Source organism: Oncorhynchus mykiss, chromosome 1 (assembly GCF_057628025.1).
Source record: "Oncorhynchus mykiss isolate SJ-2025 chromosome 1, ASM5762802v1, whole genome shotgun sequence".
Lineage (NCBI taxonomy): Eukaryota > Metazoa > Chordata > Actinopteri > Salmoniformes > Salmonidae > Oncorhynchus > Oncorhynchus mykiss.
The window spans coordinates 70716127-70743081 of record NC_143022.1 but is presented as its reverse complement, the minus strand read 5'-3'; the positions used below and the strand labels follow the sequence as shown (position 1 = coordinate 70743081).

Genomic DNA, 26955 nt, shown 5'->3' with positions numbered 1-26955 from the left:
GCTGATGCACAACCAAATTTCAAAATGGCACCTTGTGTATTCTATTATTTTAACTCTCAACAGTAAGTTCCTAAAAAAGTTTTTGAGGAAATTGAACCGCGGGCCCATCCTTGTAGTGCACAGTACAGTAAGGAAATGTACAGTACAATAGAGCACACTAGAGTAAAGTGTACTGTATTGTAGTCTACTCTAAGGAATTAAACTGCTGTACCGTACTGTACTCTACTGAATAAAACTCCACTGTCCTGTACCATATAGAACTGTACTATACTGTACTCTGTTTTTACTGTTTTTACTACTGTACTGTGATATTCAAACTTGTGAAAAATAGCCTAGACATCAATGATTCGTTCAGTTTTGGATCTGGTCCGCACCGACCAAATGTTTACATGTTTGGGGGCGGAGCTCCTTAGAATAATACCCAGCATGCTTTGCAAGTGTTTGTTTTTATATGTCCTGAGAACTTTCCTTCAGCAGACGCTCTTATCTAGTGTGACCTATAGGACTGACTTCAGTGCATTCAACTAAAGTAGATTAACAACAACCTATCACATTCATAGCAATAAATAAATAAATATAACCTTTATTCTGTATGTTGGACAACTTTGAATATCATTGTTTCAGTTTTAAAGCTTTTGAAAAAGTTAACATAAGTGCATGTGATACAGTACATGGGTGCAATACTAAATTTTGGGCAATTCTCCTATTAAGAGGTGTGAAATTATTATTGTGATATAATGCTTATTTATTTGAGAATGTGTAGCAGTTGAAATTTGGCCATAGAATCAATGACTGAAAAATGTGTATTTTCAATGTCTGTAAATGAGAACTTTTCATAGTCTGGGAAAGACAGGCAGACAGGCAGAATGTTCAACGTCCGGAAAATTTGCTGAATTTTCATTCAGCACCTAATTTCAATGTCCGGAATATACATATTTTTGACATCCGTATAAGACATATTTTCAATGTATTTTCAACATCTGGAAATAGGATGTCTTCTAACCTTTCATTCAGCACCTGAAATGCACGTGATGTCAACGTCTGGAAAAGACATCTAAAAAGAGGTCTTTCCACCTCATTTTGCTTACTGGGCAGTGTGTCAAAGGGTTTGCTTACACATGTCTAAAAGGCACAGCACTGGCTGATGCAACCTCTACCCTGAGTAAACAGATAAGATCACCCCTAGTGCTGGACACACACACGCACACACACAGAGTCCAGTCCACCATGCTTTCTTAAATAAGAAACCTACCAATGATCAACCACAACTATGCTAATAGAGCCTCAAAACGTTCTACAGCTGCACCAAATCTGGCAGTGTCTGTGGTATAAGCACACTCACAACTTTGACAATCAGAAGGCCTACGCCCTCTCCTCACTCCCATCTTCTCCTGTCTCTCACCACAGCGTTCTGTAGTTCAAGGGCTGCGATCAACCTTGATGTGGTTTCAAAGCGGACAGTTCTGGTGGATCATTGGCCCACGTGCTCACAACACCCATCGTCTGGTTGGTGAGTTCTAGGGAGTTAATCAAACACATGGCCTTTTTTGGCTTTTCCAAAGAAACATCACATTCCAGGAACATGTGTACTTAACAGAGTCTGTGACTAATGACCTCTGTTATTGTTGCCAGCTGTGGCGCTGTATACCTCTGCTGCACTAAAATCCCTGTACTGAGTGTGGAGGGGGGGTTTGACCGTGGGGGGGGTTCTACTATGTTTTTCAAATCACCATTACGCTTTCTGCTGACTCGTGTGAGGTTTGCTTGACGAAACAAATCTATTTGTCCTCCCAAGCAATAGCTAAACATCCTTCTTTGTCCTTTTTGAAATGTGCCCTGCTTAAAGAGAGGAAGTCAAATTCCACTGAGGTACAGTATTCAACCCCTCCAAGGTGATTTCGCACATCAGTGAGTTTGGGCTCTACAGTGTCCCACCTTAAAGTCTTCTAGTCCTGCTCTTTGGCATCATACTGTGGCAAAGAGTTCATCTTTATTTGACCAAGAAACACATACATTTACTAAGCATTAGCCTACATAATAACCATATTAACATTAGAAATCTATCAAAGGGATGAAGTAATCATTATCAACATGCATATGTTATATCGTAGATTCTGTTTTCTTCACAGGAGTATTTTCTGTTCCGAGGAAAGGATTGCATCGCAGTGTCTATGGAACCCAAGAGATTCTGACATGTGGCTTTAAGTGAAAACAGCAGCATGACCGACAAACCCAAAATTCATGTGTTCATGGGTGCCCCTCCCCTCACACCTGTGTCTGATGTTGATGAGGGAAAGTCTGGTCAGTGGAGGACCATGGAGCTCTGCTGGCAGGGGGGCAGACTGAGGGCCAGGGAAGATGAGGGTGGGATCCATGGAAGTGACGGTCGAGGTGAGATTGACGCTTCATCAGAGCCCGGAGAGCTGCTCAGTACCAGCAAGCACGGTACCAGTCTCCAAGGTCCTGAGACCCAAACCGGATTTCCCTTACAGAGAGAACCAGGCTGTAAAGAGACAACCCAGGCCGGCCTGGCCCCTTTGGCGAGCTCAACTCCCCAGAATGAGCAAACAGTCGTTAATGATGAGGACATGTGTTCTGAATCAGTGAAGGAGTATCTGGACAGCTGCTTCCCTGCCGGGCAGCCTGAACCAGGGCCTGAGTCTGCCCCTGAGAGAGCAGGCATCCAGTCAGATCCAGCCCCTGCTCAGTCTGTGTCTGTGGAGACGGAGTACCTCAGTGCATGGACACTCAGCCAGGCCCTGCTCCTGAGAGGAAGACTGGGGGGACAACCAGAAACCAGCCCTGTGAAAACCAGACTTCCACAAACGCCACCTAAATCCACACCATCCACTTTCACCAGCTCCCCAGAGCTGTACAGCCCAGCCACCCCCACTCAGTCCCCCAGAGAGCGGGGCCAAGGAGGGACCCAGCAGGGCTCCATGGAGCTCTTCTATGAGCCCCTGCTGAGCCAGAGGCAGGAGGAAGGAGGGGTGATACTGGAGGCCACTGCTGATGGGGTGCTCTGCTCTCAGGGTAACCCAATGGGGAACAAAGAAGTGGGTGTAGTCTCCAAAAGCCCTCTCCCATCACCTAGATCTCCTGTAAATACCTCACCGGAACCCCCAGCCCCTAAAAGGAGTAAAGTCTCCCCCACAATAGACAGAACTGATCAGTCATCAGACCAGACTACAGTGAAGGGTTGTGTTACTTCCCAAGCCCACACCACCCTGGCTAGATGTGGCACCCAGGGAGTGCGTTACTCCATCTTAGTGGCCGTGGTGCACCCGTGTCATCTGAAGGAGATTAGAGTGAGGTCCGGGGCGTCTGCTGGCTCCTGTATCCCCCTGGCCTCTGTGGTGGTTACTGACCAATCAGAAGTGGAGATGAAGGTGGTCCTGTGGAGGAGGGCAGCATTCTGGGCCCTTACTGTGTATTCTGGAGATGTGCTGCTCATCACTGGTAGGTATAAACTACCAAGTTACTTGTATTACTTTGTTATAAATATTTTATAGATAAAATAGTGCTGTTATCTCTTGCAGTTGCAAGTACTCACCTTTATCCAGTTTATGTACTACAGTAACAACAATCAAGGTGCAAGGAAGTTCCTTGCATTTGCTCCTTATATTTGTACTTTCTACCAATATACTATCAATTCTATAAATGATACAGGAGTAACAGCTACTGTACCTGTTGTGTTATCATGACAGGTGTGATGGTGAATGAGGACAAGTGGAGAGGAGAGACGGTTCTGCAGTCGTCGTACAGCAGCAAGCTCCTCAACCTGGGCCAAGTCACTGGCAGCAGCTCACCTCTAGGTGGGGCTGTTTAGACAGGAAACACCACATCATTAACAAGCCATTTGTAAACCACTGTGTCTTAATTGTGGTGACAATTATAAATTCATTACTATGAATCGAATATCATGCCAAAGTCATATGGATACAATAAACTGTGGAAGTAGAGGAGTAGAATCAGCCAACTATTTAGATTCCAACCTGGGCACCTGTAGGCCTTGTCCCCGTTGGGGCAGCAGGTAGCCTAGTTAGAGCATTGGGCCAGTAACCGAAAGGTTGCTGGATCGAATCCCTGAGCTGACAAGGTAAAAACCTGTCGTTCTGCCCCTGAACACTGTACCCTGGTAGGCTGTCATTGTAAATAAGAATTTGTTCTTAACTGACTTGCCAAGTTAAATGTATATATATTTTTTAATCTGGTGACTAGGCAGGGAATTTCGCAAGTGCCTGTCAATTTATCTTGCGGCACATTTATCACCCCTCCCTAGAAGTTCTAGAATTTCTAATCACACTTTCACAGTTGTCTTGATTTATGGTGTAGATTCACTTACTCACTTTTGCTCTCTGCTCTTGGCATAGTGTGACCATTTGAATAGCTTCCTGATGTCTTGTTTTTTATTGAACACTCGTTTCAGAGGGTGTTGATCTTCACATGATGTCAGTGTTTGTGAAAGCCCCTTGCACATGTTCATCTCTGACTGTTGAGTCCTTAAAAAGTCCACGTTACATCTAGAGGGGATTGACAAATGTTTCTGTGTTCCTCAGTCCCACAGAATGTGAATGGCCGGACACTGAGGTCTCTGTGTGGTTACCTGCGTGAGAAGCGTCCCCTGCTGGTGTCCCTCCCTCCTCGCGTCCCTCAGGATCCTAACACCATCGCCCACGCCCGTCTCAGGACCCTGAGACCTGACACGCTGGTGCATGCCCTGCTTCGAATCACACACACTGAGATGATCACAGGTAATACGCCTCAGACTAGGAGATTACATCATGTAAACACACACTATATTTTTCACACACACAACATAGCATTGTCACGTGCACCGAGATCGCCACAGCTGTCACTCAGACAGGCATGCGCACACTTCTGAATGTATCCCTTTTGTCTGCTGTGCATTTTGTTTGCCTTTGATATGGAAGGTGGTTGTATGGACATCGATCAATACATGAGGGTTGACAGCAGCAGCCTGTGTGTCTGACTGTGTGTGCAACCCAGGGTGGCGAGCCGAGGCAGAGGGCACGTCCAGGGTAGGAGGAGTACTGAAGGCTGTGCTGACTGTAGAGCAGGGGGATGGACAGCAGGGGGCAGTGGTGCTCTGGGGAGCTGCCTTGACCTGGCTGCAGCGTATCAACAGGAACAAAGGTAAAGTCAGAACAAGTAAGAATGAGTTACTAACTTTGCTAAACATTTAGCCAAGTGCTAGCAATCCTTCTACTTGTATGCGTTACATAATCTAACCAGCTATTTAGATTTTGCTGCATGAGTGAGCTGCTGCCCCCTGCTCCTGTGTAGATGCAGTGTGGGTTTTCCGTTTGCTCCTGGTAAGAGAGAGTATGACGACAGGCCTGCTGGAGCTGCACTCCACCCCCTGGGGCTCCTGTGAGCCTCTCTTCCCCGACGACACGCGGGCGCTGGAGTTCTACCGGCCAGGCCCTGCCAAACATACCAGCACCAGCTTGGAGATAGACCTGCACACTCTCCTGTCCCAGAAGTACACTGGTAAGCCGCTACATCAGTGTTTGTTTGACAAATAGTGGGTTGGGACCTACGCGTGACTCATGGCCATTGCAATTCCTACTGGGTCACAACATGGGTTTTGACCAGGAACATTACTTTGTTTATTTGTAGGGTCACAGGAAAATACAATTGGATTTTGGTTGGTCAAGCCACAAAAATGTTACAACACTTGAGAAATCGAAAAATAGTGGTTCTGTCATGTAGTACAGCAGTTTTGTAAATGCATTTCTGTATTGAAAAGTAGCAGGATCAGCACTAAATTGCTGTTCTCACAACCCATTGAGAAGTTGCTGACCATTTTTATTTATTTATTTATATATATAATTCCAATGTCTGCATTTTTTAAATTTATGCCCATCTACCAATTGGTGCCTTTTTATTTTTGTACAATTGTTTTTTAAAATTCAAACAACCACGATGTGCCAACGACCAACAATGGATACTTTTTTTTAACGACAAAAACAACAAGACAGTAATGCTAAACAAAAGACATCCAGGAGAATAATATTCAACACAACTGTGTGTTTCTGTGTGCCACTATTTACCTGTGTAACAACCTGTGTGTGTGTGCTGCGTGCAAGCGCTTGTGTGCCACTATTTACCTGTGTAACAACCTGTGTGTGTGTGTGCTGCGTGCAAGCGCTTGTGTGCCACTATTTACCTGTGTAACAACCTGTGTGTGTGCTGCGTGCAAGCGCTTGTGTGGCATCAGCCTCAGGCAGATGTAATGTTTCTCTTTTGTTTTTACTTATATTTGACTTTTATCATTTGTTGCTTTTTGTCCTCTAAGGTGATGTGGAACTGAGAGTTCACGTCACAGCTTTCCAGTTTCAAGGCAGCCCCTCCCAGAATGCACTGCAGCGGATGGACAGCGACACGCATCTGGAGAGTATCCTGGACACAGTGTCAGGTGACATCACGTTCACAGGTTGTGGGCGCTGCGCTGCCGAACTGGACACAGATGACAACGGGATCTACTGTCCCTGCTACCCCTGCCTCCCCCATACTGGAGTACGACGCTATTACAGGTCCTACAACCACAACACGGTGCATCTCACCAACATCACGAGCATTTACATTACATTAAGGTATACAGAGAGACCTTAATAATGCTTCACTCACTGACTCGCATTATCTTCGTGGAAGTGTCCATTTCTCAGACGTACCAAACACACTCATTCCAAATGGAAATGGAATTGGCCGGTAATTAACTCAAGCAGCCTGAATAGCTCTCATTTTCTAAAAGAGGTGATTATATCAACCGCAAATGGCTCTTTCAAGCTCCAATACTAGCTTACACTATGTTAGTACCATCTGACTGTTTGGCTTGTGTTTTGGTTTAGTAAAGTGACTTCCCCACTTAACTCCAGGCCAGTAATACTGACAGTGAAGAATGGGGAAAGCCAGGTGTGTGTGCAGGTGCCACCTGTCCTGCTGCAGAAGATCCTGCTCGACACTCCTCCTGACAAGCTGAGCAAGACGGTCGGTAAGAGGATGTGTTTTCCCACCGCCAAACCCATGCCTCTTATCTTTCTGTCACTCATCCACCTGCCGTTTGTGACACTGACATTATTATGTCTCTTTCTCCCACAGCTCCAGGGTCAGATGTGAGGTTAGTCCAGGTAGTGGCTGAGAGGATTTATTCATTGCTGTCCATTCCCAGACGCACCTTCCTCCTTACCGTCCGCAGCCACTTCCTGTGTGACGAGAACAGCGTCCCCACTGCCCAGGACTTTCTACTGCTGGATTTTCATGACCCCAAATCATAACATGTCTCGGTTCACTTGAATCAACTCCAAATGTCACATGAATGTATTTGTACTACCCTACCACAGTCATCACAGATCTTTGAGGTATGTTTAGGCCTCCCTGAAAGTACTATGTTGATATGTAAAATGGTGTCATGTTTGTATGAATTTGTTGGAATATTAATAATTTTTCCTTGTGAAATAAAAATATATATTTTCAGTGTACAAATATTGCAGTATAGTACATATACATTTTGTTTATGTCCATATCACATTTTATTACTAAAATATACAAACATCCATTACATCCTTGCTTGAACCTCTCATCTTTGCAGTCCAGATCATGTTATTGCTGTTGCAATGAGGGCGGGAGTTTGTAGAAAGGGCACTTCCCACAACCAATTGGTAGCTCGAGTTTGACACGTGTCTGCGGAATTCCCCCAGCTCTCCGGGGCTTTCCAGCTGGCTTGATAGACCGTAGACAAGAGAGGCAGCCTATCATAACAGATAGCTAAATATGAGAAAATCGACAGTTTAATAGATGGGGAAATACATGGAACAAATCCCGGATTTGAGCCGACAGTGAAGTGAACACTGTGCTCTGTACTTTTGAGGTACGCCCTGACATTTCATCATCGGTTTGATCAACTTCAGCAGCAGCAGTCGTGCTGCCCAGTTCTCTCCTTAGAGGTGGATCAAGTTCAGAGGAGTTGTAAGGTAAGGGATTTTATGAACAGTGGTTGCATGTATGTTGTAGTCTTCCCTGTTATACGTATTCCAGGACAGACTCCTTTGACAAGCCTATATATACCCTATATCTTGCTGGAAAGTTGTGACCTTTTCATTATAAATTATGGTTTGAAGTTATGAAACAACTTTAACGGCCTAATTGCCTTCATAAACCCATGGCTATATATGCATCAGAAAACATTCATAAACAAATATGATTTTAAAAGGATGATAGTTACATTGAAATGGGACCGCGCCAGACGTAAGAACATGCTTTAATACTGTATGTAGTATGAATTTGTTTACAAATGATGGCCGAAGCATATTTGTTGTGCTCAATGAACGCACAGCCATACATTGTTGACTGGCTGTGAGGTGATGATAGGTCTACAGCTGAAGCCTAGGCATCAGCAGACTAAGTTATTTCATTAATAAATATGTAACAAGAAGATTATGTACAAATTGGACCAACTAATAAAGCTCTCATTATGCAAGAGTTACTGATTGTCTATGCTTACTGACTGTATGTACATTCATTCTAATTTGTTCAACATTGTTTCATGGGGAAAAGTGGGTTGCGGGTTTGGCTCCATCTCAGCAACCAGGGCCTGGAAATTCCCATATTAGTCTGCTGCTGTACTATTTGGATATGGACACACAAACTTGCTGTGGTGAGCCACTATAGTGGTGGGATGATGTTGTTAAACCCATAGGAAATATGGGAACGGAAAAGGGAGATACCTAGTCCGTTGTACAACTGAATGCGTTCAACTGAAATGTGTCTTCCGCATTTAACCCAACCCCTCTGAATTAGAAATACCCAATGGACTAATAACAGTTTCCTATTGCAGGGAGCTGACAGTGAGCCCGAAGTATCATCATCTATGATCCACTGACAGGCATCATGTCTGAAGCACTAAGGTACGTACTGCTGTTGTGATTGTTGGGCTGCTTTGTTGAGGGGTCTCTCTACAGTCTTTTGACAGTTGATTGTCCTCTACAGTTGATTGAGGTCAATTTGAACAGACTGGAACTATGGATCAGGGTCAAGAGTGGGGTCTGTTGTAAAGGAATGAACCAGTAAATGGTTGTGCTTGTTTTAGTGTTGCGTTTGTTCTGCTGTTCTTTAGCTGGCACGCTTTGATAGCTCAGGTGGAGTAGGCCTAGTGCGAGAGGAAGACTTGAGTAAAATGGCAGCTGTGTTCATGGTGCTACTTCTGAAAGGTGGAGACTCATTCTGCTGCTGGAGGTGGTGCTGTTTGCCAACTTGATCTAATTGTTGTCTTTGCCATATTAATCTGTTCATACACAAGTACACGTTCTTGCGTGTTCTGATATGTCCACGCATCGTTCTCTTATGCCACTCGGAATCTAATCTATAAAACAAAGGCCTCCGTTTTTGTTTCGTGTTGTCACAATACCGGTAGCGCAGTACTGTGATACCAGCTTTTCCTTTGCAAAAAAAGAACCAAAGCCGATTTCACTCTATGGTCCTTTTAGTTACCCTTTACTCGTGGGAATTAGCCTACATGGACAGGGCTAAATGAAATGTGTCTTACAGAATAAATAGGAAAAGCATAAGCCTGGTAGCAGTTGAAAGGGAACAGTTTGGAGATTATGGGGAAATGATTAGACCAAAGTTGAGGACAGAACGGTTCACTTGACACAAGACTGAATCCAAACATTTACACTGTTGATTTGATGTGTGCTGTACTTTGAGCCGCATTTTTTGATAACGAAATATGAAGGTACTGGATACGTTCAGTAACACGATAAGAATATTCCTGGAAAATGTGGGGTAGATGCAACATCAGACCAAAAAATGACAAGGGTTTCAGTGAGAGGACCAACGGGTGTCTCCCAGTGGCCACACCTCACCAAAGTGTACACGGTTCCTAAGCCATTTCAATGCACTTTTATGACTCAATGAAGAGTCTTCAGCTGTAATTTTTATAAAATATGATTCTACAGTGTAAGGCTTTCACAGGGCAATTTAGAGAAACAGGTCGTCATTTTGGTGCCTAGAAAAGACTTGTGCACATTCAAGTGTGTGTTCCACGGTGAATTTTCTTCACAACAGACATTTTGGTCAGAACAACCCAGGGGTAGGACACCATGTCATCTTGTAACTGTACATCAAACATAGTGATCATAAATGTTGACAATGTATAACATGAGCTTTATCATATGGAAATGTGAAGTACGCATTTGGATGGGCGTTTGGCTTGCTTGTAATGACATCAAAGCGTAATTTACTATGATCCTCAATGTCTCTTTCAAAATGTAGCATTTCCCTCACTCAGACAAAAAAAAAAGCACAATTAGTGGGAGGGAGGGGAGCAACTTCTTGTCACATTCAGTGCTCAAGTTCAGAACGTCTGTCAGTGAAAACCCATACAGAGCTGTGAAGCACAGAGTCTGAACTCGTGACATTTATAGCATGTTACTGTAACAGCCACTGCATTCCACCAGTGTGAAGGGCTACAACCTACTTCAGCAAAATTAACAAATGTGACTCTGTGTCAACACACGGCTGTTTTTTTTACAACATTAGGACTATTTCCTCAAGAAATGAAGTCCGCTTCATGTTTTGTTATGTTTTCTTCCTTAACTCCTAGTGTCACGGATACTGGTGTTTGGACACCCCTGGTTTAGATGACAGATGTCACTGCTAACATTCTTCAAACCGCAGACTTCCTTTCAATTCAGCATCATGACACTGTCTCACAGAGGCGTGACATTTTGCGTGACAATGTAACACGTTCGGAAAAGCATCCTGCTCATCTGTATAAAAAGCACCTGGGCCAACCCTGCTTACTCTTAAACCTACTACATGAACATGGCCCAGTCAGAGCGGAAGCCACTGACAATGACCTTAGAACCCCCCCCCCCCCCCCCCCCCCCCCCCTAGAATAGGAGGCTGTTGTCAGGGTTTTTCCCTATTGTTCAGAGTAGAAAAACAGGTTTGGGCATTTGTAGTCTCACTTTGAAGGGTTAGGCTAACCTCCAGTTCACATCAAGTCAGAACTTTTATTCTAATAGCCTTATTGCAGAAAGACACATTTCAGTTGAATGCATTCAGTTGTGCATTCAGTTTCCTTCAGTTCAGTTGGATTTTTTTTCCGAATGCAAAATGGAGAGGAAGAAGGTTGGATGTTATTTTAAAGATTATAGAGAAAGAAATAAAGGCTCTTTATAAAAAAAAAAACACCAGGCTTTTGTATCTGGTGTACTGAGTCAGTCTGAAATCAGCGGCAGCGCTGAGCTGGTATTCTGGGGGATTTCCTCTCTGTTTTTTTTCCCTTCCTCACTTCCAGGAAGTGATATGCGTGAGTAAAAGAGGGAGGGGGAAAGTAAGAAAAGAACAGAACACTGCAACACCCTTCCTTGTTCAATTACCATAAAGTGTGAGTGTATGAGATTGAACGTTATCTCCATTTTTGTTGTTACATCTCATATTTCTTTCACTTGAATTAAAAAAAAAAAAAAAAATTAAAATCTCGATGAGAGGGAACAGAGGGGACTTAGTGAGTCAAGTGACTTTTTCACATTGAGTAGTATTGAAGTAAACGACTTCCTGTCTGTGTACATCTCTACAAAACTGAAAGGTATGGAGACTTGTTATTTATGATCAGAAAAGAGTCTTAACTACATTTGGTCATTTGTATTTCACCCTTGTGTTTCAGAATGGATGAAGCTCAGTACAGCATGAAAATGATTGAAAATGAGGTAATGTATTTGCTTGATTTGACAGTATGTCTGTTATATTATGTTAGAATGAAATACATTTTTGAAAGATATGCAAATAAAAATGTAATCATGTAATCTCCCCAGCTGATGATGAACTTATCGACTTATGAGTTCATGCCACCTGTGGAGGTCAAGAGTGAGCCCTACATACCCGAGACAGGTGAGTTTGTACCTTGTGTACACGTTGTACCACGTGGATGCAGCATACTCAAGTTGTACTGTAGTAATATTATTTGGTATGATGTGAATATGGCACGTACGTCACTCAAGTAGAAGGGATCTCACTGACACATGTTTAAATGTCTTTCAAAACTGCACATGCCGTATGTAGTGCATAGCAATTATGATATCGTACACAATGAACCATGCACATGTATGTAACGCAAATATGCTGCCTATATTTTTTTTACATCTTTGGATTCTCTACCCTGGATTTTTGAAGGGCTTGGATGTGAGTCTTGATTTGTAGCCTCCATCTTCCAGTGACAGTGACCCTGTGTTTCTTTGTTAACAGTTCATGGACCCTACATTCAAATACTTGAGGAGCCCAAACAGGTGAGCTCAGCGAGTTGCTCTTAAAACAGTGGAATGACGTCTTCCCTTGCTCTACTGTTTCTGTTCAAAGTAATTGCATAAGACTTGAACACCAATTTCGAAACTATCAAATTCACAGAGCTCTTCCCGCCTTTCATTGCGAAACTATGACATTCACACCAACCATTTTCCTATAGGTACTTTATATCTTGCTCCTGCTCTCAACTATCCCAAAGAAGGTGCCCTTTGAACTAGAATGGAATGTAGAAATCGAGATACCAATGTCAGGCTTGTCCCTCACTCCCGTCTTTGCTTTATGGGATTAGAATATGACGCTGGGTTGGAAAGTCCAGGATTTAGGAAGTGACTCTTTGTTACAGTAAGTGCAGGCACTGATGTTGGGGAACTTTCTCTTGACCTCCTTGTTCGCCTGTCTGCAGAGAGGCTTCAGATTCCGCTATGAGTGTGAGGGTCCGTCCCACGGTGGGCTCCCAGGGGCCTCCAGCGAGAGGAACAGGAGAACCTATCCCACTGTCAAGGTCAGCTACTGTACTGTAGTACACACTGTTGGATACTTGGCTGTCTGTTTATCTGTTTTTTTTTTAGCTTCACTGTCTGCCTGCTTTTCACCATGCGTCTTAACTCAATGGAGCCCAATACGCTTTCAAATGACATATTCGATATATTGACATTGCATTATTGTTTGAGACACACGTTGTGAATAAAAACAATTGTTACAGTAATTTAACTGTAAAGTTGTGCTTCTCCACTGAATCATCTTGCTTTGTACGTTGTTAGTGTATCTGTGTAATGGTGTATTGAGGTGAAGTCCAGCCTCTTAGGACTTGAACATAGTTATCTTTAGTCAATAACGGTCTGTCTTAACGCCCTCTCTTTCGTTCTGTCTGCGTCTCTCCAGGTGTCTAACTATGTGGGGATAGCCAGGGTAGAGGTGCAGCTGGTGACCCACTCTGACCCCCCCCAGGTCCACGCTCACAGTCTGGTGGGGAGGCACTGCTGCACGGAAAGTGGAAAATGCAGTGTGGATGTGGGCCCCAATGAACTCACAGCACAGTGAGTACAGATTGGTTGTCTATCTAGTTTTCCACCTTTGCCGGCTCTGGGATTTGAACCAGTGACCTTTCGATTACTAGCCCAACGCTCTTAACCACTGGGCTACCTGCCGTAACTTGACTGGTGAATGTCAACATCTCTCAAACTACCCATTTCTCATTCGATTTATCTCTCCTCTGTAGGTTCAGTAACCTGGGCATCCTCCATGTCACAAAGAAAGGGGTGGGGGAAGTGTTGTTCAAGAGACTGAGAGACGAGAAGAGGAGACAAAGGGGGCAGCACTACCATTTTACTGGTAAGAGCCTACTTTACTGTCCTTTCAAATGAGGAATCTACTCTGAGGGTGGAATCCTAACTTGAGATATACTACGTGCAACCCACAACTTTGTGCAAATCTCATCGCATGGTTTACATGTTAGTGCATAGAAATCAATGTGTTTGTGAAAACTGCTACAAAGACACCCTCTCTCTGTCTATCGCTCACAGATGCAGAGGAACAAGCCATATTGAGAGAAGCCAACGAGCTGGGCAGGATCATGGACCTGAACATAGTGAGGTTAAAGTTCACGGCCTACCTCCAGGACAGTAACGGAGGGTTCTCTAGGGCCCTGAAGCCAGTGGTCTCCAATCCCATCTTTGACAGCAGTGAGTAGAAACTCTTTCCATCTCTGTGTTCTTCAATCCTGGTCCTAGGAACCTATAGGCTTTTGTTTCAGACCAGTACTATCATATCTGATTTTAAATGAAAAAACTAATCATCAAGACCTTGATTAGTTGAATATCTTGTGTTAGTGCTGAAAAATGTACATGTATTACTATTGTCAGTAGTGAACACATGATTATATTTATCCACCCAGAGTCACCCAACGCTTCCAACCTGAAAATCTCCCGTATGGATAAGACCTCTGGGTCTGTGCTGGGAGGGGATGAGATCTTCCTACTGTGTGACAAAGTACAAAAAGGTGAGGGGGCAGTTCAGCCCGCACTCATTTTACAATAGTTTGTCTGGGAAACAATTTACACAATTTCACACATGTTTTGTTCTACTTTTCAGATGATATTGAGATCCGCTTCTATGAGGAGGATGGAAGCTGGGAGGCCTTTGGTGACTTCTCTCCAACTGATGTCCACAAGCAGGTACAGAGTCCTTACTCAGTGTGAAGTGAGAGAGTGTGTCGGGGGGGGGGGATTTTGTGTGAGTAATAAGTATTCTTGTGAATACCAAGCACATTATTTGGCAAATGTTGACCGCACACCATGTATGATCTTACTCAAACCCTTCTCATTGATGTCACTGTTTGGGCCCCTACCTGTGCAGTATGCCATCGTGTTTAAGACACCCCCGTACCACAGCACAGAGATCGATCGTTCAGTCACTGTGTTCCTCCAGTTGAAAAGGAAGAAAGTGGGAGACTGCAGCGACCCCAAGCAGTTCACCTACGTTCCTCAAATTCAAGGTGAGTTAGTCTGATACTCACAATCCCTTTTGCGAGAGAGAACAATGATGGAGTCCAGAGCTGGAGGTCCCATTGGATTGAATCAAACCTTTTTAACGCTCTCTTCCCCTCTCCCTCTCTCTTTGGCTCTCCTCTGCGTGTGTAACTTAGATAAAGAGGAGGTTCAACGTAAGAAGCAGAAGCCCCTCCCCTATAATGACCCATGGAGAGGGCCTCTGGGAGGGGCTGGGGGGGCAGGGAGAGGTGCCGGAGGACCAGGAGGAGCAGGTGAGGAACCTAGATCTACATACTTGAACTCTTTTTATGTCTGCCCTTATTCTCGTTGATATCAGATGAAATGCTGGCCTCCTCACTAAATCATTTCTTTCCTATCCACAGGATTCCAGTTTAACCAGCAGATGAATGGATCAGGGTGGATGGGGGGTGGATTCACTTGTTTTGGGGGTGGTGGAGCCCAGATGTCAGGCACCACTGCCCAGGCTGAGGGTACCCAGCAGCAAGCTGGAGGGATGGCCAAACAGATGCCAGGACAGACGCCAGGACAGACAGCCTCACCACCACTACAACAGCAGCTCTTCCAGATTGGTAAGCCACATTATAGCAGTGCTGGGGCAGGGACAACTAGAGTTAGCTAGCTACATGTTGGAGAAATTGTCATAAGTTGTGTTATGTTAATAAGACAATCCTTTTGTTTCCAGCTGCTACTCTCCAGAGCAGGGCCACTCGGATGACCAAGCAGACAGCTGGGGCTCTCCTACAGTACTGCACAACTGGGGACGTCCGGGTCCTTCTGGCAATGCAGAGACACCTATGTGGGGTCCAGGATGAAAACGGAGACACGTGAGTCTAACTCTGCCTCTACAGCACATCAGTACATGTTTTTGAGGATCTGAGTTGAGTGTCTGCCTCCATTCTATACATTATACTGTACATGCAGTGTGTTTTGTATTGAGTTTGCTTTGCTCACTTTTGTGTTCTGTCTCCCCACAGGCCTTTGCACCTGGCCATCATTCACCAGCAGTCAGCTGTGATCCAGCAGCTGGTTCATACACTCCTCACCATCCAGCAACGCAAAGTCCTCGACAAGCTCAACCACCTCAGCCAGGTATTTACCCTTCTGCCACTCACCAGGGCTGGATTGAACTTTAGAAGATGGATTTTAGAATCTTTGCACACAGACATTTTTTTTGGGGGGGTAGGGAAACTAGAATACGTTTTAGGTCTACCTAGTTGTACAGTTAGGGGAGGTTTAGTGTTGAAGAGATTCATTCTTCCTGACTGTGTCCGCCATCTCTCTGTCTCGCTCTCTGAAGACTCCTCTCCATCTGGCGGTGATCACCAGGCAGGTTAAGGTGGTGGATGTTCTCCTGAGAGCCGGGGCTGACCCCACCCTGCTGGACCGGGACGGCCGGACCCCCCTGCACCTGGCAGCGCTGGCCGGGGACGACGTCACACTCAGGGTCCTCCTGGGGCACCTAGGAGAACGTTACAACCACCTGGTCAACATGGCCGACTATCATGGTGAGTTGGGATGGTTGAAAGAAGGGGGTAATCTGAGTTTATTCCGCCCATGAGACTTGAGCATGATAATTAGACCATGTGAATTACCAACTAAGCAATGGTGGTTGCTGCTTACTCTCAATAGTAGTAAACTCAGTATTCCTTCAATTAACTTAAGGATGGGATTCAATCCAGTCTGTGTTATAACGTCTTGACATTTAAAGGTAATTTCCGATTGAGCCGAACGTGGGAACAATGCCTTTTAAAAAGACGCCTTGTCTACAGCCTTGTCTCTGATTGAATCCTGGCCTAAGACTCACTAGGTGCTTATTATTGTAGTAGACGGTATTAATCTCTTTAATTCCCTCCTTCTCAGGTCTCCATCCTCTCCATCTGGCTGTTCGCAAGGGAGGAGAGCGCTGTCTACGTCTGCTGGTGGGGAGCGGGGCTAAGATCAATGACCCCGAGCGGGGGAGTGGATGCTCCGCCCTCCACCTGGCTGTTAGAGAGAACCTCTTGAAAGTGGCCTGCACTCTCATCACAGAGGTACCTTACTTGACACCCAGTGCGCACACACCTTAATGAAGCTACTCATCTACTATTCTTACTCAGACTCTGTGGCGTCTCCGTTTCTCTTTTATCTAACCTGTGGTGTCCCCTTCTCTCCTGTCCTACAGCTGAAAGCAGACGTAAACATGTGTACGTTTGGGGGTAACACTCCTCTCCATCTGGCCGCCAGTCAGGGCTCCCCCACTCTCTGCTCCATGCTCATTGCTGCAGGTGAGATACATACCCCCTACCAACCATCCAATGCATGACATGAACAGAATGTTTTTACCTCATTCAGTTACATAGGGACTGGACTACAAAACGAGATTGAAGTGTGTGAGCAGTCATTTATTGTGCATATATAGCCTCGCTACTGTTATTTTACTGCTGCTCTTTAACTACTTTTTTTAAACACTTTTTCTCTTAACTGTATTGGTTAAGGGCTTGTAAGTAAGCATTTCACTGTACGGTCCTCAATTTGATCGCCATGTTTTTTGCTTTGGAAAAGTGTCCATTAAGTGAACAGAACGCAAATAGAACACTAACGACTTTCCTCTCCTCAGGAGCCGATAAGAATCTGGAGAATGATGAGCCGCTCTTCTTAAGCTCCTCTTCCTCTGATGAGGAGCAAGAGGATGGACCAATAAGAGATTTCAGAGAGTTACAGATCCAACAGCAACCAACCATCCCACCACCGTTGGGGAAAGAACAAGTCAACCCTCGTAAGAGACCAGCAACAGGACATACACCCTTTGACCTTACTAAATGTCAAAAGGTGAGATTGATTCGTCTTATCAACCCGACATTTGTGTGGAAAAAGTGATTAAAAACAGAACATGCTGTAGTGTTTGTGGTGTGGATAGATTGGCATTAACCTCAGTCCAGCCTTTGAACTTACATAAATCGTCCCCTGCTACAGGTGAGAGACCTTCTAGACACCAGACAGAGACCCAAGTCCAGCCAACACTCAAGTAAAAAGCCTAAACCAAACAGCATGGACGGTAAGAGAATGGTCATGCCACCATTTTGACTCGGGAACATTACCTGAGCTCTATCCAGTAATCTAACCACTGTTCCCATTCCCCTCAGCAGAAAGTGAGCAGCTAGACAGTGAGACGCTCCATAAACTGTGTGAGCTCCTCAGTCTGGGCGATGTGCCCTGGAGACAGCTGGCAGAGAAACTCAACATGCTCTCCCTGGCACACCTGTACCAGGAGAGTCCCTCTCCCTGCTACAAACTGCTGGAGAATTACAAGGTGAGCAGGGGGGCTGTGTGTGTGTGTCTAGCAAGGGGCTAAGTATTAAGTAAGTAGGCTGTTAGAATGGCATGACTGCTTGAAGAGAATAAAGATGATGGTGCCCGAGTGAGCCGACAGTATCTCTCTCTCTCTCTGTGTAGTTGGGTGGCGGTCCAGTGGAAGGACTGGTGGAGGCTCTGCAGTCTCTGGGTCTGACTGAAGGAGTGCGACTGCTGAGACGGGCTGAGCTGAGAGAGGACAAACAGAACACAGGTACCAGAGCGACCACTAGAACAATCCACCACACACATACACATTATCAGTCTCTCTATCATGTACTTATGCCATTGCAAAGGCATACTGTATGTAGAGGTTCCTTCCCAAAAACAGTAGAATTGATCCTAATTCAATGTTATTTACTCTTGTTCATGCCTAATATATGAAATGAGACATAAAAACCATCCTCACTCTGCCATTCAGATCAGACAGTGGACAGCGGCTTTGGGAGTCAGCCAATGGATGAGCCAGCCTTGGCCAACCAGTGAGCACCAGGAAGGGTGAGGGGTAGGACCAGCTCGGTGGGTGGGAGGTTTCAGTCCAGCATTTCATCTGGGAGATATAACAAACCCTGTTCAGCACACCCTATGGGGAAACCATTGAGAATTGGATGTCATTCCAGAGCCTTTGCTGATGAATGCAGAATTCTCTCTGCCATGACTGCAACGTTGACAACTCACATTGTTGGGCATCCAGATAATGTTCTTGTACGTTATTTTTCTTATTCAGACAGAAAGCCGAAGGCAACAAACTAAGGACAACTCGGTCTCAATATGTACAGTAATTATAAGTGGCCTCATCTCCTTACATTATTTCTGATGGTGAAAGTTGACAAAAGATAGGCTGGTCTTTTTTAGTGGTACATTGACACCTTCCAAAAAGTCAAAGTATAAATAAGAATCTCAAATATGCAATGTCAAATTGTTGAATGGAATTATGAATCAATTTCACACATATTTATTGGCTGACAGTCTTACTAATACTGTGTATTAATTTGGTTTAACATTCACCAAATAATTGTACAGCCATACTGCAGGTGTGAAACGTTTGCGAGTGTATTTGCCATGTAATGTTAACTATATCTTGTCGTTGAATTAAATGAATTTCTGACAACGGGGTCTTTTCAAAATGTGTTTATTTTTGTCAACTATTCCTCAAAAGATAAACCATTTAGTATATTTGACAGAGACAAATCTTAATGTGTTATTGACAATATGCAGAGTTAATCAAGAAAAATGTATAGAAATAAGTTGCACGTTTTAGCGTCTCTATGGGAAGTGAGTCCAGTAGAAACATGTACAGAAATAGCAGTCTACATTTGACAGTGACAAATACTCAACAAGACCAAGTCAACTGGTAAGCAAAAAAAAAGAAAGAAAGATATTCGACTTCAACACTAGTCCCTAACCCAAAGTGCAGAAGGGTGTGATAACCCCTGTGTTCGATCACATTAGAAGCCCTACTCAAAAAGGTCCTTGACTCTACTTTAGTTTTTAGGTCTACTGTTGATTTATTGTCCCTCACCATACAACCTCACGTATTCACAGTGGGAGCAAGACACACCCAACAAGTGATTGTGGCATTCTGCATGACTGAATACATCATGCCTCACCCTGTCATGGTCCCCATAGAATTACAATGACAGCCAATGTTGCTGGTTTGAACCCGCTGAGCTAAAGCCTAGGTAACAGTTCAAGATGCAAATGTCTTCAGGCAAGGGTACTCATCACAGAACCATCTCCGCCATGTGAGGTTATTCTGTCTAATTCAACAACATAAAACAATCTCATACTGTTGATGGTGGGAACCTCCGCCCATGGAATCATCTATTTCACCGTGGTCATATTTTAACACGTGGGAAAGTAAAGCAGTAAGACTTCACTCTGGCTGCGTTTAAGCAGACCTATATTCTTTTTGAATTGGTCTTTTGGTCAATCAAATCAGATCTGATGTGATTGGTCAAAATACCAATTGCTGGGAAAAGATCAGAATTGGGCTACCCGTGTAAATGCAGCCTCTGAGACCATGACACCCAGATAAACCCGGTATAATACAGTCAAGTCAATCTTACCACCTAGGACCAACGTTTCCCGTTTGAACTGCTCCCTTTGGTGGCTATATTGTGGTATTACTGCACCAGTTTACAGACAACACTGCCAGCCTGAGAAGAAAATGGCTATGCCACACCATAACATTCTATATAGTTTTACACATGTTACATTCTTTTATACAATATATTGGGTGTGGTAGACGGTGCCTCATTACAATTCATAATATTGAATTTAAATCAACATTCTACCAACATTTGAATTAATTTGTCATCAATGATCTGACGAGTTCTTCCTGTAGACACTTTCAAAACGAGTGTTTGACATGCAGCTGAGAAGTACTGTAAACTAAGCTCTGTCATGTTTCATTTTCAGTTGTACAAATGCAGAACACCACGTGAATAACGTAAGAATGTTTTAAAAACTATTGTCTTTTAATATCATCGTGAAGCATGTCCTCGAAGACGGAGTCATCAAGCTCCTGATATGCATGCAGTTCTCTTCAAAAAGTTAATTAAACGGACAGATAGCCAGCCTGTGTGATCAATCTACTTCATCAACCCATTAGTGTGACAAATCCCTCGGTGCCGTAGCTGGTGTGTGTAAAAGGTCTTTAGAAATCAGTAGACCCAGCAGAGCTCCACAGTTACTCAAATCGGGCCTGGTTCTGGATCAGTGCAGTTTGTCACCAGAAAAGTCCTTAGAATAACAAAATCATAGCAAAGACTGAAAACAAAACTAGTATGTGCATGCAGCATCGTAAAATGATGTCCAGTAACCTTCTATATTCATTCCAATTGATCATGTCTCATGAAGAATACAGTGTTTCTTCCAGTTCCCTCCAAATGCATCGTGGGTGGGTTGAGGTCCTGGCACTCTGGTCGGTAGGGGTCCTGACATGAGCACGGGGTCCGTTTAGTCTCCATGGGAACAGTGAGATGAACTGATGCAGCTCTGTCTCAGTCCCTCCTAGATGGTCACCGAGAGGTGGGCTGGGCAGTAATGACATACAGTAGATGGAATGGATTGATACTGAACCTTCGTGGAGGGAAAACAACCTACACCTCTTAAAAACCCCAGATTTAATGACTGATTTAACGTAATATTCTGATCTCTGTCTCTTATGTCAACAAGAATTTGGTCCAAAAGCATAATCAAATGAAATGAATGTGGATGTTATCAGTAATGCAGGACCACGCAGAAGTTAGTCATTTGTATAGTAAAATGGGAGACTGAGTATCCACTGTACTGTAGAATTAGCCCTGGTGCATCCAGTGTCTGTGGTTTCTCGGGATAGAAGCATGCAACAGGTCTATCCCCCCCATTATCTTTCTCCTCCCCACCATTTTCCAGTCATGGAGACCGGGCACACCAGTGGTCCCTGTGTATCGATCGACACGGATAGTCCAATCGTTTAAACCACCCTGTCCACCCCAACACCCTCTTGTGTCCCTCTCACTGTTTGACAGCCTGTCTGTAGCTGTGTCTCTGGGGCTCAGAGCGCTTGGTCTTGCTGCTCCCCCTGGTGCTGGAACTACTGCTGCTGCCCCCCCCCTTGGCACTGCTGGCCTGGCTGCTGCTGCTGGCCCCCCCCTTGGCACTGCTGGCCTGGCTGCTGCTGCTTCCCCCCTCCCTGGTACTGCTGGCCTGGCTGCTGCTGCTGTGCTCCTCCCGCAGAGTGGGGCTGGAGTGGGCCCTCTGGAGACCCCCATCGTCAAAGAGGCGTGACTCGAACAGAGACAGGTCCTCTTCCCCACTCCGGATCTTAGACCTCAGTAGCATTGCGTACGTCCCATAGCGAGTTTTCTGTGCCAGAGAGAACACTTGATGTCAAACAGGATTCGGCATTGCTGAGATCAGAGCCATTGTTTGGCAGTAAAGTTTGGCAATCTGTTCTGGATTCTGGCACCAAGCAAAAGCAATCAAGTTTCCATTCTGGCTGAACCTGGAATGGAATTGTCTTGAAACATTTGGCAGCCATTAAAATTCTGAATATCAAACAAACTCAGTCTGCCAAACTCAGCTTGACTATGGCTCTGGCTGCAACTATTCAGATGTGACAACTATCAATCCCTGTCACTCGATTTAACCAGACAACAACTATCAATCCCTCCCTCACCTCAAACTCCAGGTACTCCTCACGTTGCTTGTGCTCTTCCAGATCACGAACTTTGGCCTTTTTGTCTGGAATCACAGCAGTTAGCTCGATCAGCTCAGAGGAGATGGTCCGGAAACGTGTCTCATGGGATTTCACTTGTTCCTCCTGTCAGTGCACAAGGCAAAGGAGGACCATGAACATAAGGCTACACCAAAGTCAGTTACTCATACAGAATTCTGATCAACATAGAAGCCTACTTACGCATTCGAGTTAGTTGTAAAATAGCAGTTCTCTGTTTTTAACACACAAAAAAAGTATACAGGAGTCTGTCTTTAGTAGACAAGTTCCTGCAATTTTGGGGGTTGATCTCTCTACAGTACAGATACTGGATGGCATGAGTGGGATTGAGCTGGGAACTAGTACTTGGAAGGACAGAGAGAAAGGGTCATGATGTGAGTGGAGGCCTCTGTGTACCTGAGACAGTTTGGTGTTGGAGCCTGGCAGCAGCGGGCGGCTGAATTTCTTCTGGGAGCCGATGGCAGCAGGGAAGGGTGGCGCTGAGAACATGGCTGAGACCACGTTGATACGGGTGATCCACGACTGCATCTGCTCTGCATTACTGAGATGGAAGACAACAGAGTTCAAATCTGGATACTGGCTATCAGAATAAAGGCCACAAATGATCAGCCCCAGAACACACGTAGAAAGGCTTAGGGTCAGTTATCAATTGAAGAAGTGTGACACTTATTTTCAATTAGGATTTGTTTTATTAACTTCCTAAATGGAAATGGAATTCATCCCAACACTGAAAGGGTATATCTAGAACATCACAGACAACTGTGTCCTCCAGAGACACAGAAGCATCATGATCCTCTACCTGAGCCTGGGGCTGTATGAGAGGGGCACTGCCCACTCTACACTCAATCACTACTGTTTTGGGGGCACTTAGTACAGAACAACCTTGTAGAAGGCAGAAAGAGTAACGACCAAGGCTAATACAGTGCACAAAATTGGGTCAGATAATTCCATACGATTAAGAATGTAGTTAAAGAGGTGGACTTGGTGGAGATAAGAAATGGGTGGAGAAGGGTAGGGATGAGGAGTGGGTGGAGGATGAGGAGTCTCACGGTGCTTGGAAGAGGAACACTCGCCAGTCTGCAGTGCGCAGGTAGAACACGTTGGGCCTCTTGCTGTAGTCTGCTGCCCTCATGGCCAGAGAGTGGTGGATGGACACAGCGTTCTTCAGATCCTCTTCAGACAGCTGCTTATCTGGACGGTACTCTCCCTACGGACCAATCAGAGAGCGGAACGCTATCACACACGTCCAATCAGAGACTGGGATATAAGGATGGTTGGGAGGGGTGTGGTTTGGTGTACCTTCTGCAGGTAAAGGACCAATCCCTTCAGCATGACATAAAAAGTCTTCCATCCTCTCTTACCTCGAGGGGCTGAAAAACAGATAATGGAAACACAGAAAATATCCACTCAGTATTTGCTGCTCCCAAGTGTGATTTTTAATCAAACTTAAAAATAGTACAGCAATGTTTAGATTGACACGGTCAGATTTATCAGCAGTGAAGTGGAACAGATTATGGTTAACAGGTGAATGGTGACAGGGGAGGGTAAAGAGAACCTACTTCTCTTGCCGTCAGAGTCTGCGTGGACCTTCCTCACCAGGAAACCATTCTTATAGATCAGGGCGTCAGGATTCTGAGCCACGCCTAGACCACTGCCGATTCGCTTCATGGTGTGAGAGGCGGAGTCCGTGCGCAAATCGGCCAACTCTGAAAAGGACTTGCGCAACTCCTCCTCATCGCTATGGAGAGGACACAATTCAAATACAAAAAGTTACGTCCCTAATCAACAAAACCTGCTAGTCTCAAACTGTTTTAAGTCATGTCCTCCAGTTCAGATCCAGTAGAAATGAATGAACGCTCAGTCCTAATAGCTTGGAGGTGAGAAGGCCATGTCTTTATCCACTCAGCATGCCACGCTTGTGAGAGCCTCTGGATTTCCGGGCCACTGGCTGTCTGTCACCCACGCTGAGAGGACACATCCCATGATGCTCCCGCCGAGCAGCTTGGTTGCATCTTACTGGCCAATCACAGAGAAAGGTTCACCAAGTTTCTAACAACTGAAACCCTGCTCAAAAACCCTGCGCCTGAACACTGACAGAACTCACTTTGACAAGCATGAACGCTATGTCGAACATCTCATCCACTCACTTATCATTCAGATATCTATAATTCATTTCTTACATAAAAAAATGGTTTTGCTGCAAGAGGAACAATCCTGATCGGTATGAGTGGTGAGTGACTCACTGTCTGTTAGATAACAGTATCCTGGCATCTCTGACTGACTGTGATGCCCTTTTCCCGTGAACTGAGGGGTCCGAGTGTTCAATGAGGCTATAAGAGAGAATCCTACAGCATTGACATTTGGGGAGGATGGTGTCTCCCCGCCCACTGAAGACACTGACTGAATGCAGATCTGTACACCAGTGGAACCTTGCAGCTGCTCCCCTAAACATTCATTAATGTATGAGCTTGAAATTGCTGTTAGTCAGAGGGGGGAGTGCTGCTGCGTCACACTGTCCTGACTGTACTGTCCACCTCCGCCGTCTCTCTGCGAGACACACTCAGATGTGTACATAAAGGCGCACGCACACACGCGTCGATCTTTAAGATGAAATCATCCACGATCACAGAAGCCACACACACATCTGTGGACACAAACCAGAAACAACACAAACCATGCATGCGGTTCAGTCGAACACTCTTCGGTGTGACACATCCCAGGACCCATGGGGGGGGGGAAATCGGTCTCTTAAAGGAACTCTGTCGCTCACCTCCGCTCTCTATCCATTTTTCTTTCACCATACCTCCTCAAAACCATAGCCTGCAGGTATCATGCATTATGATGCAGTTATAATGCATTGTAAGACTTGTCATAAGCATGTGTGACCCCCTTATAACATCTTATATAATCACCTCGCGATTTTTTGACAACAGCCAATTTGAGCCAGTTGCAAAAAATGCATAAAGATAACACAATAGGCCTTTTTGTTAGACAAAAGTTTATAAAATGCTTATAAAACAAGTTATAAATTATACCCGCAGGTCAAATTAAGTGTTACAAAACTGCATCAATTTAGCTTTAATAAAAAAAAAAAAGACAGAAACGAACCACTTGTGTTGCAGCTGCTAATACATGTAGGTATATTCTGAACAGTGAACCGACCAGTCAGCACATACTGTACATCACAGCTCTCATCTGTTGCTAAGTAACTGCTGACCTCTCTGAATCCACAAGAGCAAGTAGTGGAGAAGAGGGAGGGGGGAGGCAAAAGTGAAATACAGAGCAGGAAAGAGGTCAGGGGAGAGAGGGGAGGCTACAGGCAGAAAAACGAGGATAGAGAGGGAGGCACATGGTAAGCGTTGGGATGTTGGGACTGGGAAGATTAAAGCAGAGTGGTGCAGAGTGAAAGGGAATGTGAGAGAAGATGCTGCTCCCACTGCTCTCCTTCAGAGGCTGACTGAACCCCTAAAACTGTGTGTGCTGTATGTGTTTGCACTTTAGAATCAGAGTCAGACATTGACCTGTAATTACGAAAGAGGCAAGTAGGGACATGTATCCATGGTAACAACATCTGGAGAGCTTACGTCTTAAATTAGGGGTTCAGGGCATCACAAAAGACTAGGTCCAGAATAGCAACCCTTGGTGCACACACAGTCTGGCAAATGCTACAGGGGCACATTTGGTAGTTGATTCTGTAGGGGGGAAATTGCTTGTAGACTGATTTCAAGTAGATTTGCGGCTAATTACAATTAAAAAAACATGATATGCTGAGAGACTTTTTCAATCCAACACATTTTGTGACATTGAGAAAATGAATCCAACTACGATATGAATTCAGGAAACGTTAACAGCAGTTAATTCAATTAAGGCAAGTGCACAAATAAAGTCAGACACACGTATACAGTAACAGTCAAAAGTTTGGACACCTACTCATTCAATAGTGAAGAAATCAAAACTATGAAATAACACACATGGAATCATCTAAAATAGATTTTGATTTGTTTAATGCTTTCTTGGTTACTACATAATTCCATATGTGTTATTTCATAGTTATGTCTTCACTATTTTTCTTCAATGTAGAAAAGAGTCCAAAGAAAAACCCTGGACTGAGTAGGTGTGACTGGTACTGTATACCCATACTTTCATGAGAACAAAAACATCCTTCTTATGCAAAGAGCACTTACATGGTCCACTGGAGCTTCTCGTTTCTAATGGAGTTGTACAAGGCCTAGAGAAAAAGACAAGACATAACAAACGTCACACATATGAAAAACGTTTGTGTGTGTGTGTGTGTGGAATGTCTAATGAGTGTGGAGGGACCCTTGGTCATCCTGCTACTTGTGCGACAACAATCATTAGATGCCCTGAATAAAGCAGTTCACATTGACCATATTAGTCACACTGATCGAAACACAAGCCTGCTGCTTTGACCAAAGCAAACCACACAAAACGTACCCTGCATTTTCCAAGCTGTGCCTTCTTCTTGCGTGCCTGTGGGTGGTTCTGTCCATCCTGGGACCTTCCCAGCAGGTCAGGGAAGGACAAGGGTTTGAGAGAACGAGA

At 44.6% G+C, this 26955-nt stretch overlaps 3 protein-coding genes across 6 annotated transcripts in view; 2 read left to right on the top strand and 1 right to left on the bottom strand.

Annotated features, from left to right (window-relative positions):
* Positions 1-1104: 1104 nt before the first annotated feature.
* On the top strand, positions 1105-7509 carry shld2 (shieldin complex subunit 2). Of its 2 annotated transcripts, none has more exons than XM_090238180.1 (9): positions 1105-1510; positions 2130-3459; positions 3708-3815; positions 4560-4754; positions 5011-5157; positions 5308-5514; positions 6323-6560; positions 6903-7018; positions 7126-7509. In XM_090238180.1, exons 2-9 carry the CDS (start codon positions 2220-2222, stop codon positions 7299-7301), a joined length of 2427 nt encoding a protein of 808 aa, XP_090094306.1. In that variant the 5' UTR covers positions 1105-1510; positions 2130-2219; the 3' UTR covers positions 7302-7509. The 2 variants fall into 2 exon arrangements, with proteins under 2 accessions (XP_090094306.1, XP_090094302.1); XM_090238176.1 differs by having other exon boundaries at positions 5011-5172.
* Positions 7510-7598: 89 nt separating this feature from the next.
* Positions 7599-19281, top strand: LOC110527634 (shieldin complex subunit 2). Of its 2 annotated transcripts, none has more exons than XM_090238171.1 (24): positions 7599-7997; positions 8861-8930; positions 11696-11738; positions 11844-11919; positions 12274-12314; positions 12734-12832; positions 13213-13367; positions 13550-13662; positions 13854-14012; positions 14225-14329; positions 14422-14504; positions 14686-14824; positions 14975-15091; positions 15203-15409; positions 15523-15664; positions 15815-15929; positions 16138-16345; positions 16701-16870; positions 17002-17104; positions 17437-17648; positions 17793-17874; positions 17966-18129; positions 18273-18384; positions 18592-19281. In XM_090238171.1, exons 2-24 carry the CDS (start codon positions 8914-8916, stop codon positions 18654-18656), a joined length of 2727 nt encoding a protein of 908 aa, XP_090094297.1. In that variant the 5' UTR covers positions 7599-7997; positions 8861-8913; the 3' UTR covers positions 18657-19281. The 2 variants fall into 2 exon arrangements, with proteins under 2 accessions (XP_090094297.1, XP_090094294.1); XM_090238168.1 differs by having other exon boundaries at positions 17963-18129.
* Positions 19282-19288: 7 nt separating this feature from the next.
* psda (pleckstrin and Sec7 domain containing a) overlaps positions 19289-26955 on the bottom strand; it is a 45869-nt gene continuing 38202 nt past the window's right edge. For both annotated transcript variants that reach the window (XM_021609023.3, XM_021609014.3), the window contains 7 exons: positions 26577-26620; positions 23952-24130; positions 23692-23762; positions 23442-23599; positions 22789-22933; positions 22336-22479; positions 19289-22022 (listed from right to left, as the gene is read on the bottom strand). In XM_021609023.3, coding sequence (XP_021464698.3) covers positions 21672-22022; positions 22336-22479; positions 22789-22933; positions 23442-23599; positions 23692-23762; positions 23952-24130; positions 26577-26620 — 1092 coding nt within the window. In that variant the 3' untranslated portion in view covers positions 19289-21671. The remainder of the gene's footprint in view (positions 22023-22335; positions 22480-22788; positions 22934-23441; positions 23600-23691; positions 23763-23951; positions 24131-26576; positions 26621-26955) is intronic.